This window comes from Rana temporaria, chromosome 8 (assembly GCF_905171775.1).
Source record: "Rana temporaria chromosome 8, aRanTem1.1, whole genome shotgun sequence".
Classification (NCBI taxonomy): domain Eukaryota; kingdom Metazoa; phylum Chordata; class Amphibia; order Anura; family Ranidae; genus Rana; species Rana temporaria.
In genome coordinates this window covers 10,669,165-10,689,977 of record NC_053496.1, presented here as the reverse complement: position 1 = coordinate 10,689,977, position 20,813 = coordinate 10,669,165, and the positions used below count along the sequence as shown (strand labels likewise).

The following is a 20,813-nucleotide window of genomic DNA, read 5'->3' as shown; positions in this document are numbered from 1 at the left end:
AGATTCGCAGCTTAGACCCCATTAATGGATGAGTGTCAGGACTTGTAATGAAATATGTTCATCGGATTCCACATGGAGGAGTTCTTTAGTGGTTGGGAGCGCTGACAATGGCTCATTTACTGGATGGATGGAAAAGCATGAAGAAGGTGGAGCTCCGAAATGCATTATGACAGTAAGGAATGTATGAGTACAACCCTAATGATATACCAAAGGATGTCTTATTATACTGGACTGGGTGCTGCATTCAATTATGAGGCTTTGTCATCCCTTCAGGCAAATAAACACAAAATGATGACTCTGCCCGTCCGAAGGGGAACAGGAAATGCTGCTCAGTGTTGGGTCTCCTTTATTTTTTGGTAGCTGTTAATTTAGAGAATAAAATTGTGAAATACAAAATCTCCATCTCATCCCATTTAATTAAAGCGGGGGTTCACCCGTACATAACACTTTTCCCCCTTAGATGGATGCTCGTTTTGTCTAGGGGAATCGGCTAGTTGTTTTAAAATATGAGCCGTACTTAAACGTTTACGAGATGCATCTTCTCCACCGCTTCCGGGTATGGGCTGCGGGACTGGGCATTCCTATTTTGATTGACAGTCTTCCGAGAGGCTTCCGACGGTCGCATCCATCGCGTCACGATTTTCCGAAAGAAGCCGAACGTCGGTGCGCAGGCGCAGTATAGAGCCGCACCGACGTTCGGCTTCTTTCGGCTACTAGTGACGCGATGGATGCGACCGTCGGAAGCCTCTCGGAAGACTGTCAATCAAGAAGGAACGCCCGCTCCCGAAGACCCATACCCGGAAGAGACGGAGAAGATGCATCTCGTAAACGGTAAGTACGGCTCATATTTTAAAACAAATAGCCGATTCCCCTAGACACAACGAGCATCCATCTAAGGGGAAAAGATAAAAAAAAACATCATTGGGTGAACTCCCGCTTTAATGAACTCAGAATCACCATTTTCAGAATGAGGACATGATCCAGCTTAAAGCGGAGGTTCACCCAAATAACATCTATATCGGACCAACTTCTTTATACTTCTAATGCCGCGTACACACCATCACTTTATGTGATGAAAAAAACGACCTTTTTAAAAACGTCACTTTAAATGACCGTGTGTGGGGGAAAACGTCATTTTATGTCTTGTGAAAAACGACAAAAAAAAATTTAAGCATGCTTCTATTTTATGTGTCGTTTTTCAAAACGTAATTTTTTACTTCACAGAAATTGACCATGTGTAGCAAAAAACGACGTTTAAAACGACGTTTTTACACCCGTGCATGCCCAGAAGCTAGTTATGAAGCGAGCTTCAATGGAAAAACGTGGTGAACGTAACCTCGCTTTGCTAGAGCATTGTGAAAAAACGATGGTGTGTAGGCAACTTCGTCTTTGAAAATTGAAGTTTCAAAAACATCGTTTTTTACTTCACAAAAAATGTCGGGTTTTTTCATCACATAAAGTGATGGTGTGTATGCGGCATAACATGTACAGTCCGCATTTTTATTTTATTTTTTACGCTGTACATACCGTATAATCTATATTTGCAATCCGGCTTCCGGGTACTTCTCCCCGCGAGAGTAGGCGTTTCTATGCTGAGGAGGCATGTCCTCTGGGAGGTCGGCCAGATGATTGACGTCCTTTTAGAAAAGTTCCCCCCGGAGGATAAGGCCCCGCCCCCCGTATTGCGTAGGCGCGTCACGAGTAACAGCGTTTCCGAAAGAAGCCGAACATGCAGAGCTGCGAGTCGGCTCTATACGGCGCCTGCGCACCGACTAGGAGCCGCGTAGAGCCGACTGCGCAGGCGCCGTATAGAGCTTCTTCATGTTCGGCTTCTTTCGGAAATGCCGTGACTCGGGGCCTTATCTGCCGGGGAAAACTTTTTCTGAAAGGACGTCAATCATTTGGGCGACCTCCCAGATGACATTCCTCCTCAGCATAGAAACGCCTACTCCCGCGGGGAGAAGTACCCCCAAATATAGATTATAAGGTGTGTACAGCTTAAACAATAAAAAAAATTGCGGACTGTACATGTTAGAAGTATAAAGAAGTTGGTCTGATATAAATGTTATTTGGGTGAACCTCCGCTTTAATTTAGAGAATAAAATTGTGAAATACAAAATCTCCATCCCATCCCGTTTAATTAATGAACCCAGAATCACCATTTTCAGAATGAGGACATGATCCAGCTTAACCATTCTCTGTCAGACGGTGGAGGACACCACGCGAAGCCATCCATTCAACTTCTTACACACCAAGCCACTGATGGAAGTATGGATGAGCCAAACACCCCCCCCCCCCCTGGTTCGGTTTGCATGCGAACAAGCAAAAAATTAGTTCAAACACCATTAACCACTTAAGGACCGCTCACTGTATATATGCGTAATTTTTTTAAAGATGGATATCTTGGTAACGGCAACTGTGGTCTCCGTAGTGGATTCGCCGCGAGATCACCGTTATCAGCAGCGGGAGAGGCCCCCCCCCCCCTACGCTCCCTTCTCCAGACGTGTTTCGTCATATGTGACGTTGTCAATGGGGGACGTTTTTTAGATAGGAGGAGGTAAAAAAAAAAAACTGTCAGTGTTTTGGATGGCAGTGATGCCTGTTGGAGTGCTTGATAGGATTGTGGCGTGTTCAAGTATGGAGCGGAGTCATAGTGTACAATGAATGATATAAAGCTTTATTTCATCAAAAGACGTGTTTCGTGGCTCACATTTGCCACTTTCTCAGGTAAGGGTGAGATACAAAAGTTTCTTGCTTCGTTGCATTGGATTTCTCCAAGGCGTGCTCATGTTGGGCTTTTTACCACCTTCTATCCAAGAAATGCATGTTCGGCCTTCCCGGTATTGAGAATCTTCTATTTTGGATCTCAAAGTGTCCAATTGGAGAAATGCTCCAATTAGCCATCTCTCATTAGCCATACCAACCACCCCAGTGCTTCCTTCCAGTCTCTAGCACGGTTTAACAGAGGGAAATGATCTGATTGGATGCCATGGGGGAGACGTTCTTTACTAATGTTGGTTTTGGGTTGACCCTTGTGTGTCTGAAGCAATGGTACTTCTGTAGAATTGTTTATAATGGAGATTAGTGATCCCCAGAACTTTTTTTCAGCAGGAACGCGGGGAAACGCAGTTCCGGCACCTCCAGCCCTGAATGTATATAATGCCAAGGTGTACTGGGTTGTGCTACAGTGTCCATTAATGCTGGTTGCTGGGGGATCTATTATTGCTAGAGGGGATCTTTTTTTGCAGGGGAGGTGTTATTTTAGCTGGGAAGGTCTATTGTTCTATTGTTGCTGCTGGGGAACCTATTGTCTCTGGATGGGATCTATTTTTGCTGAGGGTGGGTCTTATGTTACTGGGGGGTCAGTTGCTGGGAGGGATCTACTGTTGAGGGAGCAGCCTATTGTAGCTGGTCGCTGGAGGGTCTATTGATACTGTCTGGTGGCGAGAATTGGTTGCTGGTGCCGGAGGCTATTGTTTCTGGGTGGGTATTTTGTTGTGGGTGGTCCATTATTGCTGTGGAGCACTATGGTTGCTTGGGGGCCATCTATTGTTGGCTGCATGGGATCTATTTTACTGCTTTTCTTCTTATCATTAACTAGTAGCCGACCAGCCGCCGTCATTCTACGGCGGCAGGTCGGCTCTCCTGGGCGAGAGCCCGTAGTATAACGTCGGCTCTTAGAGCGGCCACTAGGGGCCCGTGCGCGCCGCCGGAGGCGCCCGCGCGCGCCCCCCTTTTGCCCCCGACTCCCGTGCGTGTGCCCGGCGGGCGCGATCGCCGCCGGGCACCCGCGATTGCTCATTACAGAGCGGGGAACGGGAGCTGTGTGTGTAAACACACAGTTCTCGGTCCTGTCAGGGGGGGAAATGCTGATCTTCTGTTCATACAATGTATGAACGGAGGATCAGTGTTTCCCCTAGTGAGGCCACCCCCCCTACAGTTAGAACACACCCAGGGACATACTTAACCCCTTCCCCGCCCCCTAGTGTTAACCCCTTCACTGCCAGTGGCATTTTTATAGTAATCCAATGCATTTTTATAGCACTGATCGCTATAAAAATGCCAATGGTCCCAAAAATGTGTCAAAAGTGTCCGAAGTGTCCGCCATAATGTCGCAGTACCGAAAAAAATCGCTGATCGCCGCCATTACTATTAAAAAATATATATTAATAAAAATGCCATAAAAATACCCCCTATTTTGTAAACGCTATAACTTTTGCGCAAACCAATCAATAAACGCTTATTGCGATTTTTTTAACGAAAAATATGTAGAAGAATACGTATCGGCCTAAACTGAGGAAAAAAAATGTTTTTTTATATATTTTTGGGGGATATTTATTACAGCAAAAAGTAAAAAATATTATTTTTTTTCAAAATTGTCGCTCTATTTTTGTTCATAGCGCAAAAAATAAAAAACGCAGAGGTGATCAAATACCACCAAAAGAAAGCTCTATTTGTGGGAAAAAAAGGACGCCAATTTTGTTTGGGAGCCACGTCGCACGTCTCTCTAAAAGTGGCGGTACTGGGAGGTGGGTAGGGGGTGGAACTAAGGGACGGTGCTCAGGGGTGGGTAGGGGGTGGAGACAAGGGGTAACTCCAAAAGGGGCAGTTCCTGCACCTATCCTCTAAGAAAAAAAGCCCTGGTGATCCCTATGGCCAAGTCCCCAGCTGTGTTTTGTTGAATCTGTCCCCTTGTTTTAGTGGATGGATACATACCTCACGAGATTGTATCTTTTGGTGTGTGAATGATATTGATAAGCTTTGTGTTGTATCTTTCTTGTGATATGAAGCAGTCGTCGTCTCTCTTCCGCTATGGATCCTCTCCACATCTAAAGTTCTTCTATGTGCAGTAAGTGTAAATTTTTACAGTATTATAGAGACATGATTTATGAGCACTCATAGTCTTCTGGAGATGGTGTAAGTGGTGATAAAGGGAGTGCTGGACTGTATCAGGCCCGATTTTGATGTTCACATCGTCCTTTAATGTATCAGGTGTCAGCGGCCTGGAGGAGATGAAATCCAGATGACGGTCTACTTCTCTCTTTCAGAGATAACGGGGATGAGACTCCATTAAATAATATCTCATTTTTCACAGAGTAACATAAAAATGTCGGCGGATTGCTGGGATCTTACTTATGGAAAGTAGAAAGAAAACACATTGTGCCCTCAGAGAAATGATGTATGCAAATCCCTTGTGTGTACATAAAGCCCATACACTCCGCAGATATCAGGGCAATTTGTAGGTGTTTATTCTGTCGGTGTAGAAGATATCAGGAGAAGATTTACATTCATCAATACTTAAGGGAAAGCACTTAATGTCCTTGATGTAGAACAGTGATGGCGAACCTTGGCACCCCAGATGTTTTGGAACTAAATTTCCCATGATGCTTATGCACTCTGCAGTGTAGTTGAGCATCATGGGAAATGTAGTTCCAAAACATCTGGGGTGTCAAGGGTCACCATCATTGATGTAGACTAACATCTTCTGATGGCACTAGCTGCCAGCTGCCTACACTTCTGTCAGGAGACACTAGTGACAGGGTCTCTTTAAGCAGTTTTTACAGGACTGAGTTGCTATTTCTGCACTGAGCCTTCACTAATATCAGTACAGGGGTGAATATATGACTATACAAGGGTATATATAAATATACATATTGTAAGGTTGGTGGTGTTCCTCTGTACCCGGGTTGGACTATTGGGTGTGTGGAAGAACCTTTGATGCGCATCAGATAATCAAGAGCCACACAGAGGGTTATGGTGGATCTTGACTACAATGGTTTATTGGTTGCACAGCATATTTATACATTTATCGTTAGGAAACCCCCCCTCGGGTCAGCCAATTACAGCAGGACATGATATTTACACAATGCAATAGTATGTTATGGTCAAGCAACACGTAGTATTTTGCCTGAAGATAATTATATGTACACCTTATCAAACTAAGTTAAATGCCATCTACACATTCTTCTGTTCCTTTTGCACGTAGGTATACATGATATGTTATTTCTAATTTATCCTAGTTAAAACATAAAGGGGTACTCTTTCAGAACCTTACAAATATATATATATGACTATGCCAGGAGAGGTATATATATATAAATGTCAGTACAGGGGTGTACATATATAAAAGGGGTGTAAAAAAAAAACATCATTGATAATATCAACATTTTTACCCTTATACTACAATTTCCCCTCTTCCTTTTTTGTTTTATATATTTTTTTCTGCCAACATATCATTTTGGCTATTTTACTATTTTTATTATTATAGATACTCCAAAAACCCTGAATCTGCTCCTGATGAGTGGTATTGTAACCACGAAACGCGTAGAGCTTTCCTTTGATGCGACGCCACAGTGTCCATGTGATATCATTTGTATCTGAATATAGTTTATTTTCATGAATCAATCCATCATTGTTTTTATGCCCATATGTTATCATTACAATTTTGGTCTACATACCCAAGGTCCATTACTATGTACAGTATATCATGTTGAGATAATTGTTTGTAATCATGAATTGTTTAGTTCAGGGCTTGACAAAACCCAGGTCGCCATGGCGACTGGAAATTGAGTCCTGGCGCCTGGGCTACACCGCAGCAGCTGGGACGTGGCCCCACTGTAGGTATTCAGACTTCAGCGGCTGCCTAGTTTGCCTAGTGGTAGCACCGGCCCTGGCGCTAAGGACATTAGACTGGGCCGAAGGTTCACCTTCCAATGTGACAACCATCCTAAGCACACAGCTAGGACAACACAGGAGTAGCTTAGGGACAACTCAGTGAATGTCCTAGCGTGGTCCAGCCAGAGCCCTGACTTTAACCCTATTGTACATCTCTGGAGAGACCTGAAAATGGCTGTCCACCGATGCCCCCCATCTATACTGACCGAGAAGAGTGTTAGAAATTCCACCAATCCAGGTGTGCAAAGCTTGTTGCGTCATCCCCCAAAAAACTTGAGGATGTAAATGCTGCCAAAGGGGCTTCACCAAAGTACTGAGGAAAGGGTCTGAATACATGTGAGATTTCAGTTTTTTCTTTTTCAGAAATTATTATTATTATTCACGATTTATATAGTGCCAACCGTTTACGCAGCACTTTACAATGTAGAGGGGGGACAAAACAATTACAGTATAGTTCAATACAGAAGGTACAGGAGGGCCTGGCTCATAGAGCTTACATTCTAAAGGGAGGGGGTGGTGGTACAAAAGGTAATAGCTGCAGAGTGATTTGATGGGGGTGACTCGGGTACAGTTGTTAGGTGGATGTGGGATAGGCTTCCCTGAATAAATTAGTTTTCAGGGATCTCCTAAAGGTGGACATGGTAGGGGCTGATCGGATATACCGGGGCAGGGAGTTCCAGAGGATGGGAGAGGCTCTGGTGAAGTCCTGAAGGCGAGCATGGGAGGAGGTAACAAGGAAGCTAGAGAGCAGGAGGTCCTTGGAGGGGCGGAGGGGACGATTTGGGCGATTCACAGACATTTCTAAAATTAGTCACTTAGTCATTATGGGGTACTAAGTGTAGATTATTGAGAAAACAAATGAATTTAAACAACTGTAGTATCAGGCTGCTATATAACTAAATTTAAAAAAAATACTTTATGAATGCTCTGCATGTCCTATGTGTGATAAATCACTCCTACATGTAATGAATCCAGGGAAGATCGCCCCTTATAATATATACTGGGGCCTCTTAGAATGTATACAGGGAAGATGGACCCATAGCATATATACAGTATATAGTGGACTCAACACATGGCAATACTGGAATGCCATTTACTGTGGAAGGTCCAATTAATAAGTTCCTGAGTGGAAGACATTACCAGGAGCGAAGGCAGATCTAACGCATGTAATCTTCTTCTGTGAATGACTGTGGGTTTTCTATGGAAATGCTCGTACGCCTTACAAGCTCTTTGTTTCCTCCCAGCCAGGTCTCTTGACAAACTCTATAACTTTGTTGACTGCTCTGGACTTCATCTGATTTTTGGACTTAATGCTCTTCGGCGAAACTCAGATAATTCCTGGAACAGCTCCAGCGTGCTCAGTTTACTGAAATACAGCGCCAGCAAGAAGTACAACATTTCATGGGAATTGGGAAATGGTGAGTACGAGAGGCCGACCCTCCTTCCTTGTGTCCTGACCTCCCTTCTAGATAGCATCTTATTTATGAATCTGTAATAGAGACACCAAACTTCTCTTCCAAGACCCAAATCACATCTGAAAGCCAGCGATATACCGTCCAAGTTCCTTTATTGTTTAATTGTTTTCTTCCTCCTAATGACGAATGTTGTCTACATTGTTTTCAAGACCAAGACATTTACAGTAATAGCTCATTTCAGGACACTTTTGGTTTAAAGGGTTTACCAAAAACTGTGTACACTGGTATGGGACGCCTGTAGATATATATATATATATATATTATGCTCCTGCTATAGGCCATTTATGTACCTCCCGAAACGCCCAGAGAGGGTATCATCCCATTCTGCCTCGTTACTAGGACGTTACAAAGACACTCTAAGCTATTACTGCTCACCCTTCACCATCACAGGAGTGAGCAAATCCCCACACATGTGTGCTCCTCTATCTCCTCCATTGCAGCATCGATGAGGTCAAAGCTACTGCGGCAGGCGAGAAAGCTCATGTAAGGGGGTTTGAATCAGCTGGGAGTGTCTCAGCAACATTCTAGAAACAAGGTAGGGTGGGATGATGCCATGTATTGTCTGCCTATAGCAGTGATGGTGAACCTTGGCACCCCAGATGTTTTGGAACTACATTTCCCACGATGCTCATGCACTCTTCATTGTAGCTGAGCATCATGGGAAATGTAGTTCCAAAACATCTGGGGTGCCAAGGTTCACCATCACTGGCCTATACTGTCCATCCATATTCTCCTATACTGTCTACGGATCTCCTGTCTATACTGTCCATGTGTCTCCTGTCTATACTGTCCATGTGGCTCCTGTCTATATTGTCCATGTATCTCCTGTCTATACTGTCCATGTGGCTCCTGTCTATATTGTCCATGTATCTCCTGTCTACACTGTCAACATATCTCCTATCTTTACTGTCCATGTATCTCCTGCCTACATTGTCCACATATCTACTGTCTATATTGTCCATGTATCTTCTGTCTACATTGTTAACATATCTCCTGTCTATACTGTCCATGTATCTCCTGCCTATACTGTCCATGTATCTACTACCTATGCTTTCCGTCCATGTATCTTCTGTCTATATTATCCATGGATTTCCCTCCAATACTGTCCATGGATCTCCGATCATACTGTCCATGGTTCTCCTGTCTATATTGTCCATGGATCTCTCCCCAATACTGTCATTGGATCTCCCTCCAATAATGTCAATAGATCTCCCGCATATACTGACCACGCATCCCCTGCCTATACTGTCCATGGATCTCCTACATATACTGTCCATGGATTTTCTCACGCCTTTACTGTCTATGAATTTCATCTCTATACTGTCCATGGATCTCCCGCCTATATTGTCCATGAATTTTTAACTATACTGTCCATGAATTTCCTGTCTTTTCTGTCCATGGATCCCCTGTCTATAGGACCCTCAGTTTCCTTCTGTATTGAACTGTATTGTAATTGTATTGTCCCCCCTTTTTTTTGTAAAGCGCTGCGTAAACTATTGGCACTGTATAAATCCTGTATAGTAGTATAGTATACTGTCCATGCATCCCATCTAAAATGTCCATGGATCTCCCATCTATAATGTCCATGGATCTCCAACCTAAACTGTCCATGGATCTCCCATCTTTACTTTCCCTGGCTCCTCAGGTAAAAAAAGTTGTCAGTGAATGTCACTGGTAGCTAAAACTCCTGAGGGGGCTTTTTAAATATCTGGATATCCAGGACAGGAGAACCATTATCTGTGCCATGATAAGTAGCTGCTTAGACTACTGCAACTCACTTTATCTGGGATTGCCAAAGATTCTAGTGCAGAAGCTTCAATTTATTCAAAATTAAGCGGCAAGGCTACTTATGGATGTCCCGCTGAGGAACCATATTACCCCTGTCCTGTGTGCCCTGCACTGGCTGCCGGTCCACTTTCGCACCCTATTTAAGGCAGGATGCATTATGTTTAAAATTATGCGATGCCTGGCCCCAAGCTATCTTTGTTCTTGTTTTCATAAACGAGCTCTTGACAGATCACTCAGCTCAACCAGCAGAGATCTCCTCTACATCTCGGTGCCCAAGAAGATCCGGCGTGGTGGTCGGGCCTTCTCCCACCAGGGTGCCGTACTGTGGAATAACCTCCTTGTCGAGCTCCAGGAGGCTCCTACATTTCCGGCCTTCCGCGGGCTACTGAAGACCTGTCTTTTCACACAAGCCTTTCCTGTGTAACCTTTTTACTCCATCGTTTCTGCCACTCTGTGCAGCTCCTGGCCCCTGGGTCCTCTTCTCCCAGGAACTCTGCTAAGTGCATCGGGACCCTTCGGGGTAAGACCACGCTATATTAAGATACCTCTCAACTCAATACTGTCCATGGATCTGTCACCTATACTGTCCATGGATCTTCCACCTATACTGTCCATGGATCTTCCACCTATAGTGTCCATGGATCTATCACCTATAATGTCCATGGATCTTCCACCTATACTGTCCATGGATCTGTCACCTATACTGTCCATGGATCTTCCACCTATACTGTCCATGGATCTATCACCTATAATGTCCATGGATCTACTACCTATACTGTCCATGGATCTTCCACCTATAATGTCCATGGATCTCCAACCTATATTGTCCATGAATCTCCCACCTATACTGTCCATGGATCTCCAACCTATACTGTCCATGGATCTCCCACCTATACTGTCCATGGATCTCCAACCTATACTGTCCATGGATCTCCAACCTATATTGTCCATGAATCTCCCACCTATACTGTCCATGGATCTCCAACCTATACAGTCCATGGATCTCCCACCTATACTGTCCATGGATCTCCAACCTATACTGTCCATGGATCTCCAACCTATACTGTCCATGGATCTCCCACCTATAATGTCCATTACTTTCCTGTCAAACTTGTCCATGGATATCCTGCCTATACTGTCCACAAATCTCCAGTCAATGCGATATGTGAATCTCCTGCCTATACTATTAATGGGTCTCCTTCCTATACTATTCTATGGAAGGGTAGTGGAGGTGTCAGCTTTTTTTGTCCGACATCGTACATCATAATGTCGTCTTCTACATTTTCCCATCCAACATTTTACATCACAGAATCTACTATGTCAGGTTAAGATTTTCCAATGATAAGCAAAGCAACATTTTCCCAGCATTAAACTAAATGCATCTTACTTGGTTGTGATGATCTGTAAATATCATATCATTTTCCACAGATCACCTTCCCATGTTCATGTTCTTTTCAGTGCCGCATACACTGGTGAGTTCCATGAAGCATCACCTCCACATTTGTCAGGTTGTTTTACTTCACACCATAAGGGCAGGGTAGGTTACCCAGGGATAGAGCCATTAATTCCATTAATCGTTTACAAGTCAATGATGTTTTGGAGCTTCAAACCAAGGAAAATAATCATTGTGTCTGATATGCGATCAGAGACACCTGCTCTGGGACTCTCCCTTTTTGTGAAGACATCCATTTATCTTCAGGATTACATACATACATCTTCTACACCTTAGTATATGGCCTGCCTGCTATCGCGTTCTCTTACGGAGATTCTCAAACAGAACGATCATGCCAGTTATTTGTATATTATTGGGTAATACTTGTCTACAGATCCACCCACCTGTTAAAATGACTTATAATGGATTTTGAGAAAACTGCATACAGTTAAAGAAACTGTCTGGAAATATTCAGGAATTTCCTGGATAAATAACTCCTGGATTATCGACTAAAGTCTTGTACACACTACTGACAGCTCAGGTTGGAGTTACTGTACTAACAATCCGATGTTAGTACAACAATATTCCCTGTTGTGCTATTATTTTCTTACAGGGACCCCCCCCCCCCGCCAGAAGAACACCCCGGTCAGCACTCTCAGCCATTGACTAAGAGTGCTGACCGGGAGCCGATTGGCAGACCTTTTTCGCCCATCGCCCTACGACATAAGCCGGCTTCTGTCAGACTGGCTGCCATATACACGGGTAAAATGTTGCCCAGTTTCTATTGGACCGGCCGATGCCACTGATATTTGGCCCGTGTGTACTAGGCTTAAAGAGGTTGTAAAATCACATAACATAATTACTTGTATCCTCTCTGTTTTAGCAAGACATAAAGTGCGGTGTGTGTGCTTCTTTTAAATTATAATCCTAAATACCTTTGTGCACAGCTTCTCTGTGCAGTCACATGATCTCCCTCTGCTCTCCTTCCTCGATCTGAGGCCCCGTACACACGACCAGTTTCCTCGGCAGAATTCAGCTTCCGACCGAGTTTCTGGCTGAATTCTGCCGAGGAAACTGGTCGTGTGTACACTTTCGGCCGAGGAAGCCGACGAGGAGCTCGACGAGGAAATAGAGAACATGTTCTCTATTTCCTCGTTGTTCTATGGGAGCTCTCGTCCCGCCGAGCTCCTCGGCGGCTTCAGTGCTGAACTGGCCGAGGAACTCGATGTGTTTGGCACGTCGAGTTCCTCGGCCGTGTGTACGAGGCCTAAGAAGAGCAACAGGAGGGGCTGAGATTCCCCAATGATGTCAGCCAGTAGAGGGAGAACATGTGACCGCAGGACCTGTGGCCCCAAAGGCAGCTCCTTCGGGGGTAGTGCTACATATATATATATATATATATATATATATATATATATATATATATTCAAAATTGTCGGTATTTTTTTGTTTATAGCACAGAAAATAAATACTGCAGAGGTGATCAATTACCACCAAATGAAAGCTCGATTTGTGGGGAAAAAAGGACACAAATCTTGTTTGGGTACAGCATTGCATATACAAATTATAAAAATATATACTGTGCTCGTCCAATATAGTGTCAGAGGTGGCAGACAACACAACAATAGAGTAACAATAGAGGAAATTGTGTAAAAAATGCGAAGAATAAAAGTGCAGCGCCAAACAAAAAATGAGAAGAAGCCTAACCATGGACCGGAGAGGCTATTAATTAATAGCCTCCTATTAATTAATAGCCTCTCCGGTTCATGGTTAGGCTTCTTCTCATTTTTTGTTTGGCGCTGCACTTTTATTCTTCGTACAGCATTGCATGACCGCACAATTGTCAGTTAAAGTGGTTGTAAACCCACTTTTTTTACTTTTGCCTACAGGTAAGCCTATAATAAGGCTTACCTGTAGGTATAAATAATATCTCCTAAACCTGTACGGTTTAGGAGATATTCCCCTCGCAATGCGCCGCTGATTGCAGCGGCGCATGCGCAGGGGGGATCCTCGGCTGAAGGGCCGGCCCCGCCGACCCATGCCGGAAAGGAAATCTCCCGCGCGCATGTGCGGGAGTGACGTCATCGCCGCTCCAGCCAATCACAGCGCTGGAGCGGCGATACCCGGAAGATACGCTCGGCTCGGTGTGGACCAGGTAAGTTCCCTACCTCGTTCCGAGGTAGGGAACTTACTAGCTCATTATGGCTTTTTCCTTGCAGGTGTAAAAAAATAATAATAATTATATGCGGGTTTACAACTGCTTTAAAGCAACGCAGTGCTGAAAAAGTGCTCCGCTCAGGAAGGGGGTAAAATCTTCCAGGGCTGAAGTGGTGAATAGTAATATAAGAATAGACCAGCACTTTAAAAAGCATTTTATGCTCTTCATACAGAGTAATCTGCCAAGACTCCCCCGGTAATAACTCTTATCAGACCATAGAAAGGTTGTACTGAAAATGTAGAAACAATCAGAGTCAGAGATGTAATATTTTAGTAGTCATGTACCATGATATAACATTGTTATCCCTCTAACAGAACCCAACAATTACAGAACCCTCATCAACAGGGCAATCAATGGCAGTCAGCTGGGGAAGGATTACATTCAGCTGAAGAACGTTCTACAGTCCATCCGGACCTACTCCAAAGCCAATCTCTATGGCCCGAATATTGGCCGACCGAGGAAGAATGCAATGGTGCTCCTTGATGGGTATGTACCACAAAGCTAATGTTCCTTCATTGATAACCTGATACAAATTGATTATAAAGATCTCACAAATTCTCAAATTCCTTCACCAACCGGACATTATAAAAAGGACTGAAATCTAGAAACATAAAAGAGTGATTGTCAGGCCTCGTACACACGACCGAGTTTCTCAGCAAAAACCAGCAAGAAACTTGCTGGGAGATATTTTTTGGCCGAGGAAACCGGTCGTGTGTACATTTTCGTCGAGAAAACTGTGTGTACGAGGCTTCAGGAAACGTCCAGGAGGTCCATCAAATCCATCCTGTCTGACTATTGATTCCTTTGACATTTTTATTTACCGTATTTAGTTTCCTTTTTAAACTTTTCGTCTGTAGTCAAGACCCTCATTATTCCAAAGAAGATAAGGATAAAGCTTTTATATCATTTCCGATAGTTCTGTCAGGATCTCTTAAATCTAATGTAACATTTTGTCTTCAATTATAAAGCTGGAAGGGCGGCCAGCATACAAATTGTCCGATATACTAAACTGGAAACATAGAAGGAGTTTGTTGTCTTCTCCCGGCCAGATAGGGAGCTGCCAAGAGACGTACTGGGGATCAATTTACCAAAGCAACACAGAATGGTCACATGGCAAAGGGAATGTTCATTTAGCTTAGAGAATATGGTGAAACACTGTTTATGAGTACTATCTGTAGACATGTGCAAGGGAAATCTCCCGAAGGTAAAATGACAGACGTGTGTTCAGCTTCACCTTATTTGCTAAGCAATGTAGGCAATCTGATTGGAAAATTAACATTCTTTAGTAAATGACTGACCCCAATGCTGAGGAGGCACAGCTCTTCGGATTTTAGTAAATTATGATTGTCCAACTCAAGTGAGGAGGGAGCAGTGGACGTGCCTTACTGACATTGTGTGTGTCTTTCTGTGGCCCTTGATACTGTCGATGCTGACCGCATGCTCCTCCTCAAACTCCACCCCCTTGCCCTCCAAGACTCTGCTTTTTCCTGGTTCTTCTCAAACCAATCACAGCGCTCCTTCAGTGTCACCTACAACTCTACCTCCTCCTCTACACTTCCTCTTTCTGTAGGGGGTCCCCCAAGTCTCTGTTGTTGGACGCCTTCTGTTCTCTAGCTTCACCTCCTCTCTTGGTCACTTCATTGCCTCCCACGGCTTCCAGTCAGTGCTTTATTTTGGCCTAGGGCAGCACTTTGCATGGGGGCGGCAAAAATGCTGCCCCCTGCATGAAAAAAGCCCCCCACCTCCTCCCAAGTTAGTCCATTAGTCGGGGTTGCTGGCTGCAGCATCTCTCATATGGAGAAGAGCATGTGCTCATAGTTCCCCACTCCCCTCCACACAGACTGGAGAGCAGAGAGAGAACTGGTGAGGCTGCATTGATGGGCACTGAAGAGGCTGCACTTGGTACCCACTTTTAACCACTTAAAGGGTCACTAAAGGCAGAACTTTTTTTTTTTTTAAATAACAAACATGTTATACTTACCTCCACTGTGCAGCTCGTTTTGCACAGAGTGTCCCCTAACCCTGTCTTCTGGGGTCCCTCGGCGGCTGTCTTGGCTCCTCCTCGCAAAAGCTATCTACCTTCATACGAGCGAGCGAGCATGGTGGAAAGCTTTTGCGAGCACGCTCCCGTGATAAAGCGGCGGGCATAGCCGCCGACTGTATCACTCGGCCCCGCCCCCCGGCGCGCCACGTCATCCGCTGTGATTGACAGCAGCGCCAGCCAATGGCTGCGCTGCTATCAATCCATCCAGCCTAGCCAATCAACGTCCAGGCTGGGAACCGAAGACCATCACATGGACGTGCGCGGGACTTTCGAGGGGTCAGGTAAGTAAAACGGGGGTCCGGGGGGGGCGGTACCATTGGATGTTTTTTCACCTTATTGCATAGGATGCATTAAGGTGAAAAAACATTTACCTTTACAACCCCTTTAAGACCCGGACCATTATGCAGGTAAAGGACCAGGCCCCTTTTTGCGATTCAGCACTGCGTCGCTTTATGCATCACATGTATGTGCAACGCAGGAACCACATACTCCTCCTTGCTCCCTCCGGGTCTGGACTCTTATGCCGCGTACACACGGTAGTTTTTCGGCATGAAAAAAACGACGTTTTTAAAAACGTCATTTAAAATCATCGTGTGTGGGCTTCACATCGTTTTTCGGCTTCTGAAAATGTCGTTTTTCGGGTTGTAAAAAATTATCGTGTGTGGGCTAAATTGATGTTTTAAACCCGCGCATGCCCAGAAGCGAGTTATGAGACGGAAGCACTCGTTCTGGTAAAACTACCATTCATAATGGAGTAAGCACCTTCATCACGCTGTAACAGACAAAAAAGCGCAAATCGTCTTTTACTAACAAGGAATCAGCTAAAAGAAGCCCAAAGGCGAATAGAACTTCCCCTTCAGAGTGCCGTTGTACGCGTTGTACGTCACCGCGCTTTGTTCATCATTTTTTAAAAACGATGGTGTGTGGGCAACATAGTTTTTAATGATGAAGTTGGAAAAACGTTGTTTTTTGGACATGCTGAAAAATTTCTTTTTTTTTAATGCCAAAAAACGACCGTGTGTACGTCGCATTAAGCTCTGCGGGACATTAAGCCTACAAGCTACCCAGACCTTACAGTTATTACTTCCGGGACTCGCTATTGGGACCTTCTCTGGAGTATTCTTTGTCGCCAGATAAAAACTACCTTCTACTTTTATATACTGTGCACTAGCCCGAAGTTTTTACATCCATATACTATGATGTTTTAAATGACCTGCTACTAGCCTACCAGGCCGGTCAGGCAACAGCATTGTATATGCCATATACCGTATTTATCGGCGTATAACACGCACCGGCGTATAACGCGCACCCTAATTTTAAGAGGGAAGTTTCAGGAAAAAAACTTTCAACAGCCCCTTTTATATTCCAAAGCCCCCCCCCTGCACATTACATAGATACCAGCACATTACACATAAATACCAGCACATTACACATAGATACCAGCACATTACACATAGATACCAGCACATTACACATAGATCTCAGCACACTACGTAGCCCCCCCCATACACTACACAGCATTGTCTCCCTTGCACAGTACAGCTCATTTACATTACACAGCCCCCTTGCACTCCCAGGAGACTGCCAGCATACTGTAACGTTTAAAAATAAAGCACTGCCAGTCCCTTCTACATACCGTAGCCTGTGTTCAAGTACGGACAGTTCCTCTCATTCATACAGTGTTCCCCGGCTGGTCACATGATCGCTCTCCTCTCATGTGACCGCTCTCCTCCTCCAATCTGAAGCTACACTCGGAGGGGGAGGAGGAGCAAGAAGAGGAGAGAAGGGACGAGCGATTCAGTACGCTCACGCTGGCGTCCCAGGACCAGGAGAGGTAGGATGGCCGGCACGACACCCCCGCCCAATCCCCGCTCCCCCCCATTGGTAAAAAAATGACATCGGCGTATAACGCGCACCCCTGATTTCCCCCTGATTTTAGGGGGAAAAAAGTGCGCGTTATACGCCGATAAATACGGTACTTATTTTCAATGGTCTGTTTCACACATTCCTGCGGAGATTTATCTTATTCACCGTTATGCTCCTAATGAAGCGTTTTTGAACGCGAAACATGTTGAGTAAAAGCGAGTAAAAGCAACATCCATCACTCCGCATATTCAATCCAGTCCTAAGGATCTAAACGTTTTTATATATCTCCTGGTGCTGTATGGTTTTGATATATAAGCATATGTGCACTAGTATAAACTTTTATGTAATATTTCTTAATGTATGTACTGTGATAAATATGCCGATATTGTAATATTGTGTTCACAAAGTTCTGTATATCATCTTTTTCTTCGTATACTTCCTATTTTTATAAATAAATATACTCATAGATTTTCTACCATATCTACTTGTACCGTCTAAAGTCCATTTCATTAGCCCAGATTAATTTCCAGTTACATATTATCGGGACGTTGGTACACTGTTACATTGGCATTCACAGCGTTAGTCACCCTGTGTTTTATGCACTTTTTTTTAGCAAGACCCATTTAAAGATTAATAATACAACTACCAGTCCTCCCCTCAGTAGCCCCTACTCTGCATGTGCTGGTCAAATGGCATAAACAGCCCCTATTGTGAATGTGCTGGTCAGATGGCACCAACGGCCCCTTCTGTGCATTTGTAGGTCGGATAACACCAGTGGCCCCTACTGTGCATGTGCTGGTCAGATGTAATTAGCACCATTTACTGTGCATGTGTTGGTCAGATAGCACTCGTGGCCCCTACTGTGCATGTGCTGGTCAGATGGCACCAACAGCCCCTCCTGTGCATGTATAGGTCAGATGACACCAGTGGCCATTAGTGTGCATGTGTTGATCAGATAGCACTAGTGGCCCCTACTGTGCATGTGTAGGTCAGATGACACCAGTGGCCCCTACGATCATATGCTGATCAGATAAAACCAGCGGCCATTACTGTGCATGTGTTGGTCAGATAGCACGAGGGGCTCCTCCAGCACATGTGCTGGTTAGATTGCACCAGCGGCCTCTACTGCACATGTGCCAGATGGGCACAGTAACAGCATTCCAACTGCAGTAGAAAAATAAAAAATCATAGTTTTTGGGTGGAGCTTAGGTTTTACTTTTAGTGTTTAGTACGTTATGTTGAGGATGCGTGTCCAGTGTTGTGTTCTTGTATACAGCACGACACGTTCCATCCAGCCCACTCATCAGTTTATCTTTCGTCTCACGTCATTTACAGAGGGATGTTTCTGCCCACTAAGATCCCCAGCCAGATCCATCTATCTCTCGGTGAACGTGGCGGGACGCAGACCTAAGCTCTGTTGAGTTTTATCTGTCATCCACTCCTAAACCCGAGAACTTCCCATTTCTGCTTTATGGCTGGACGGGGATCCCGAAGCCAACGGTTATTACTTGACTAATGAACTCACAAATCACTCTTCTGGCAGCAGGAACCAGCAACGTTCGCCGAATGCTAATATTTGCTTTAGAACGCACGCTCTGCTTCCTACAGCACAAACAGCGTGTTGTTTTCAGAGCAGAATCTGAATCATGATAAATAACACAACCGACAACCGCTGAAATTAAAACACTTGCATCTTTCATCTCACACTTAGTCATGCTGGCTCGCTCCTGAGAAAGATCCCGCAAATAGAGAAAAATCACGCAAATAGAGAAATTACGGCATATATTGAAAAATCCCGCAAATAGAGGAATTACGGCATATAGCAAAAAATCCGGCAAATAGAAAAAGTTCCACAAATAGAGAAATTACGGCATATAGAGAAATTACGGCATATAGCGAAAAATCCCGCAAATAGAGGAAATACGGCATATAGAGAAAAATCCAGCAAATAGAGAAATTACGGCATATAGAGAAAAATCCCGCAAATAGAGGAATTACGGCATATAGCTAAAAATCCCGCAAATAGAGGAATTACGGCATATAGCAAAAAATCCGGCAAATAGAAAGTTCTTCAAATAGAGAAATTATGGCAAATAGAAAAAATTCCACAAATAGAGAAATTACGGCATATAGAGAAATTACCGAATATAGAAAAAAATCATGCAAATAGAGAACGTTCCGCAAATAGAGAAATTACGGCATATAGAGAAAAATCCAGAAAATAGAGAAATTACGGCATATAGAGAAATTACGGCATATAGAGAAAAATCCCGCAAATAGAGAAATTACGGCATATAGAGAAAATTCCCGCAAATAGAGAAAGTTACGCAAATAGAGAAAATACCACAAATAGAGAAATTACGGCAAATAGAAAATTCACGGCAAATAGAGAAAACACCACACATAGAAAAATTCCCGCAAATAGAAGAATGACCGAAATAGAGAAATTACCGCAAATAGAGAAATAACCACAAATAGAGAAATGACCGCAAATAGAGAAAATACCACAAATAGAGAAAATACCGCAAATAGAGAAATTGCTGCAAATAGAGAAATTACCTCAAATAGAGAAAATGCCACAAATAGAGAAATGACCGCAAATAGAGAAATGACCGCAAATAGAGAAAATACCACAAATAGAAAAATTCCCACAAATAGAGAAATGACTTAAAATAGAGAAAGCGCCACACATAGAAAAATTCCCACAAATAGAGAAAATACCACAAATAGAGAAAATACCACAAATAGAGAAATTGCTGCAAATAGAGAAATTACTTCAAATAGAGAAAACGCCACAAATAAAAAAAATCCCACAAATAGGGAAATTGCTGTACTTCAAATAGAGAAAATACCACAAATAGAGAAATTGCTGCAAATAGAGAAAATATGCCAAATCGAGAAATTATCTCAAATAGAGAAAACACCACAAATAGTAAAATTCCCACAAATAGGGAAATGACCGCAAATAGAGAAAATACAGTAAATAGAGAAATTTATGAAAATAGAGAAATTTATGAAAATAGAGAAATTACAGGAAATAGAGAAATTGCTGCAAATAAAGAAATTGCTGCAAATAAAGAAATTGCTGCAAATATAGAAAATGCCACAAGTAGGGAAATTACCACAAATAGAGAAAATGCCACAAACAGAGAAATAACCACAGAGAGATTAACACAAATAGAGAAATTATTGCAAATTAGATGGTTTTTCAGCAATTCTCATATAATTTTTCTAGGTACCCTTCTTATCTTAAATCTAACAACTAATCCTCATTATTTTCAGTCTTCAGTTCAGTTGATTTGATTTCTTTAGATC

At 43.5% G+C, this 20,813-nt stretch overlaps 1 protein-coding gene across 1 annotated transcript in view; it reads left to right on the top strand.

Annotated features, from left to right (window-relative positions):
- HPSE2 (heparanase 2 (inactive)) overlaps nt 1–20,813 on the top strand; it is a 320,113-nt gene that overhangs the window by 193,955 nt on the left and 105,345 nt on the right. The window contains exons 4-5 of the mRNA XM_040361286.1: nt 7,920–8,093; nt 13,903–14,074. Coding sequence (XP_040217220.1) covers nt 7,920–8,093; nt 13,903–14,074 — 346 coding nt within the window. The remainder of the gene's footprint in view (nt 1–7,919; nt 8,094–13,902; nt 14,075–20,813) is intronic.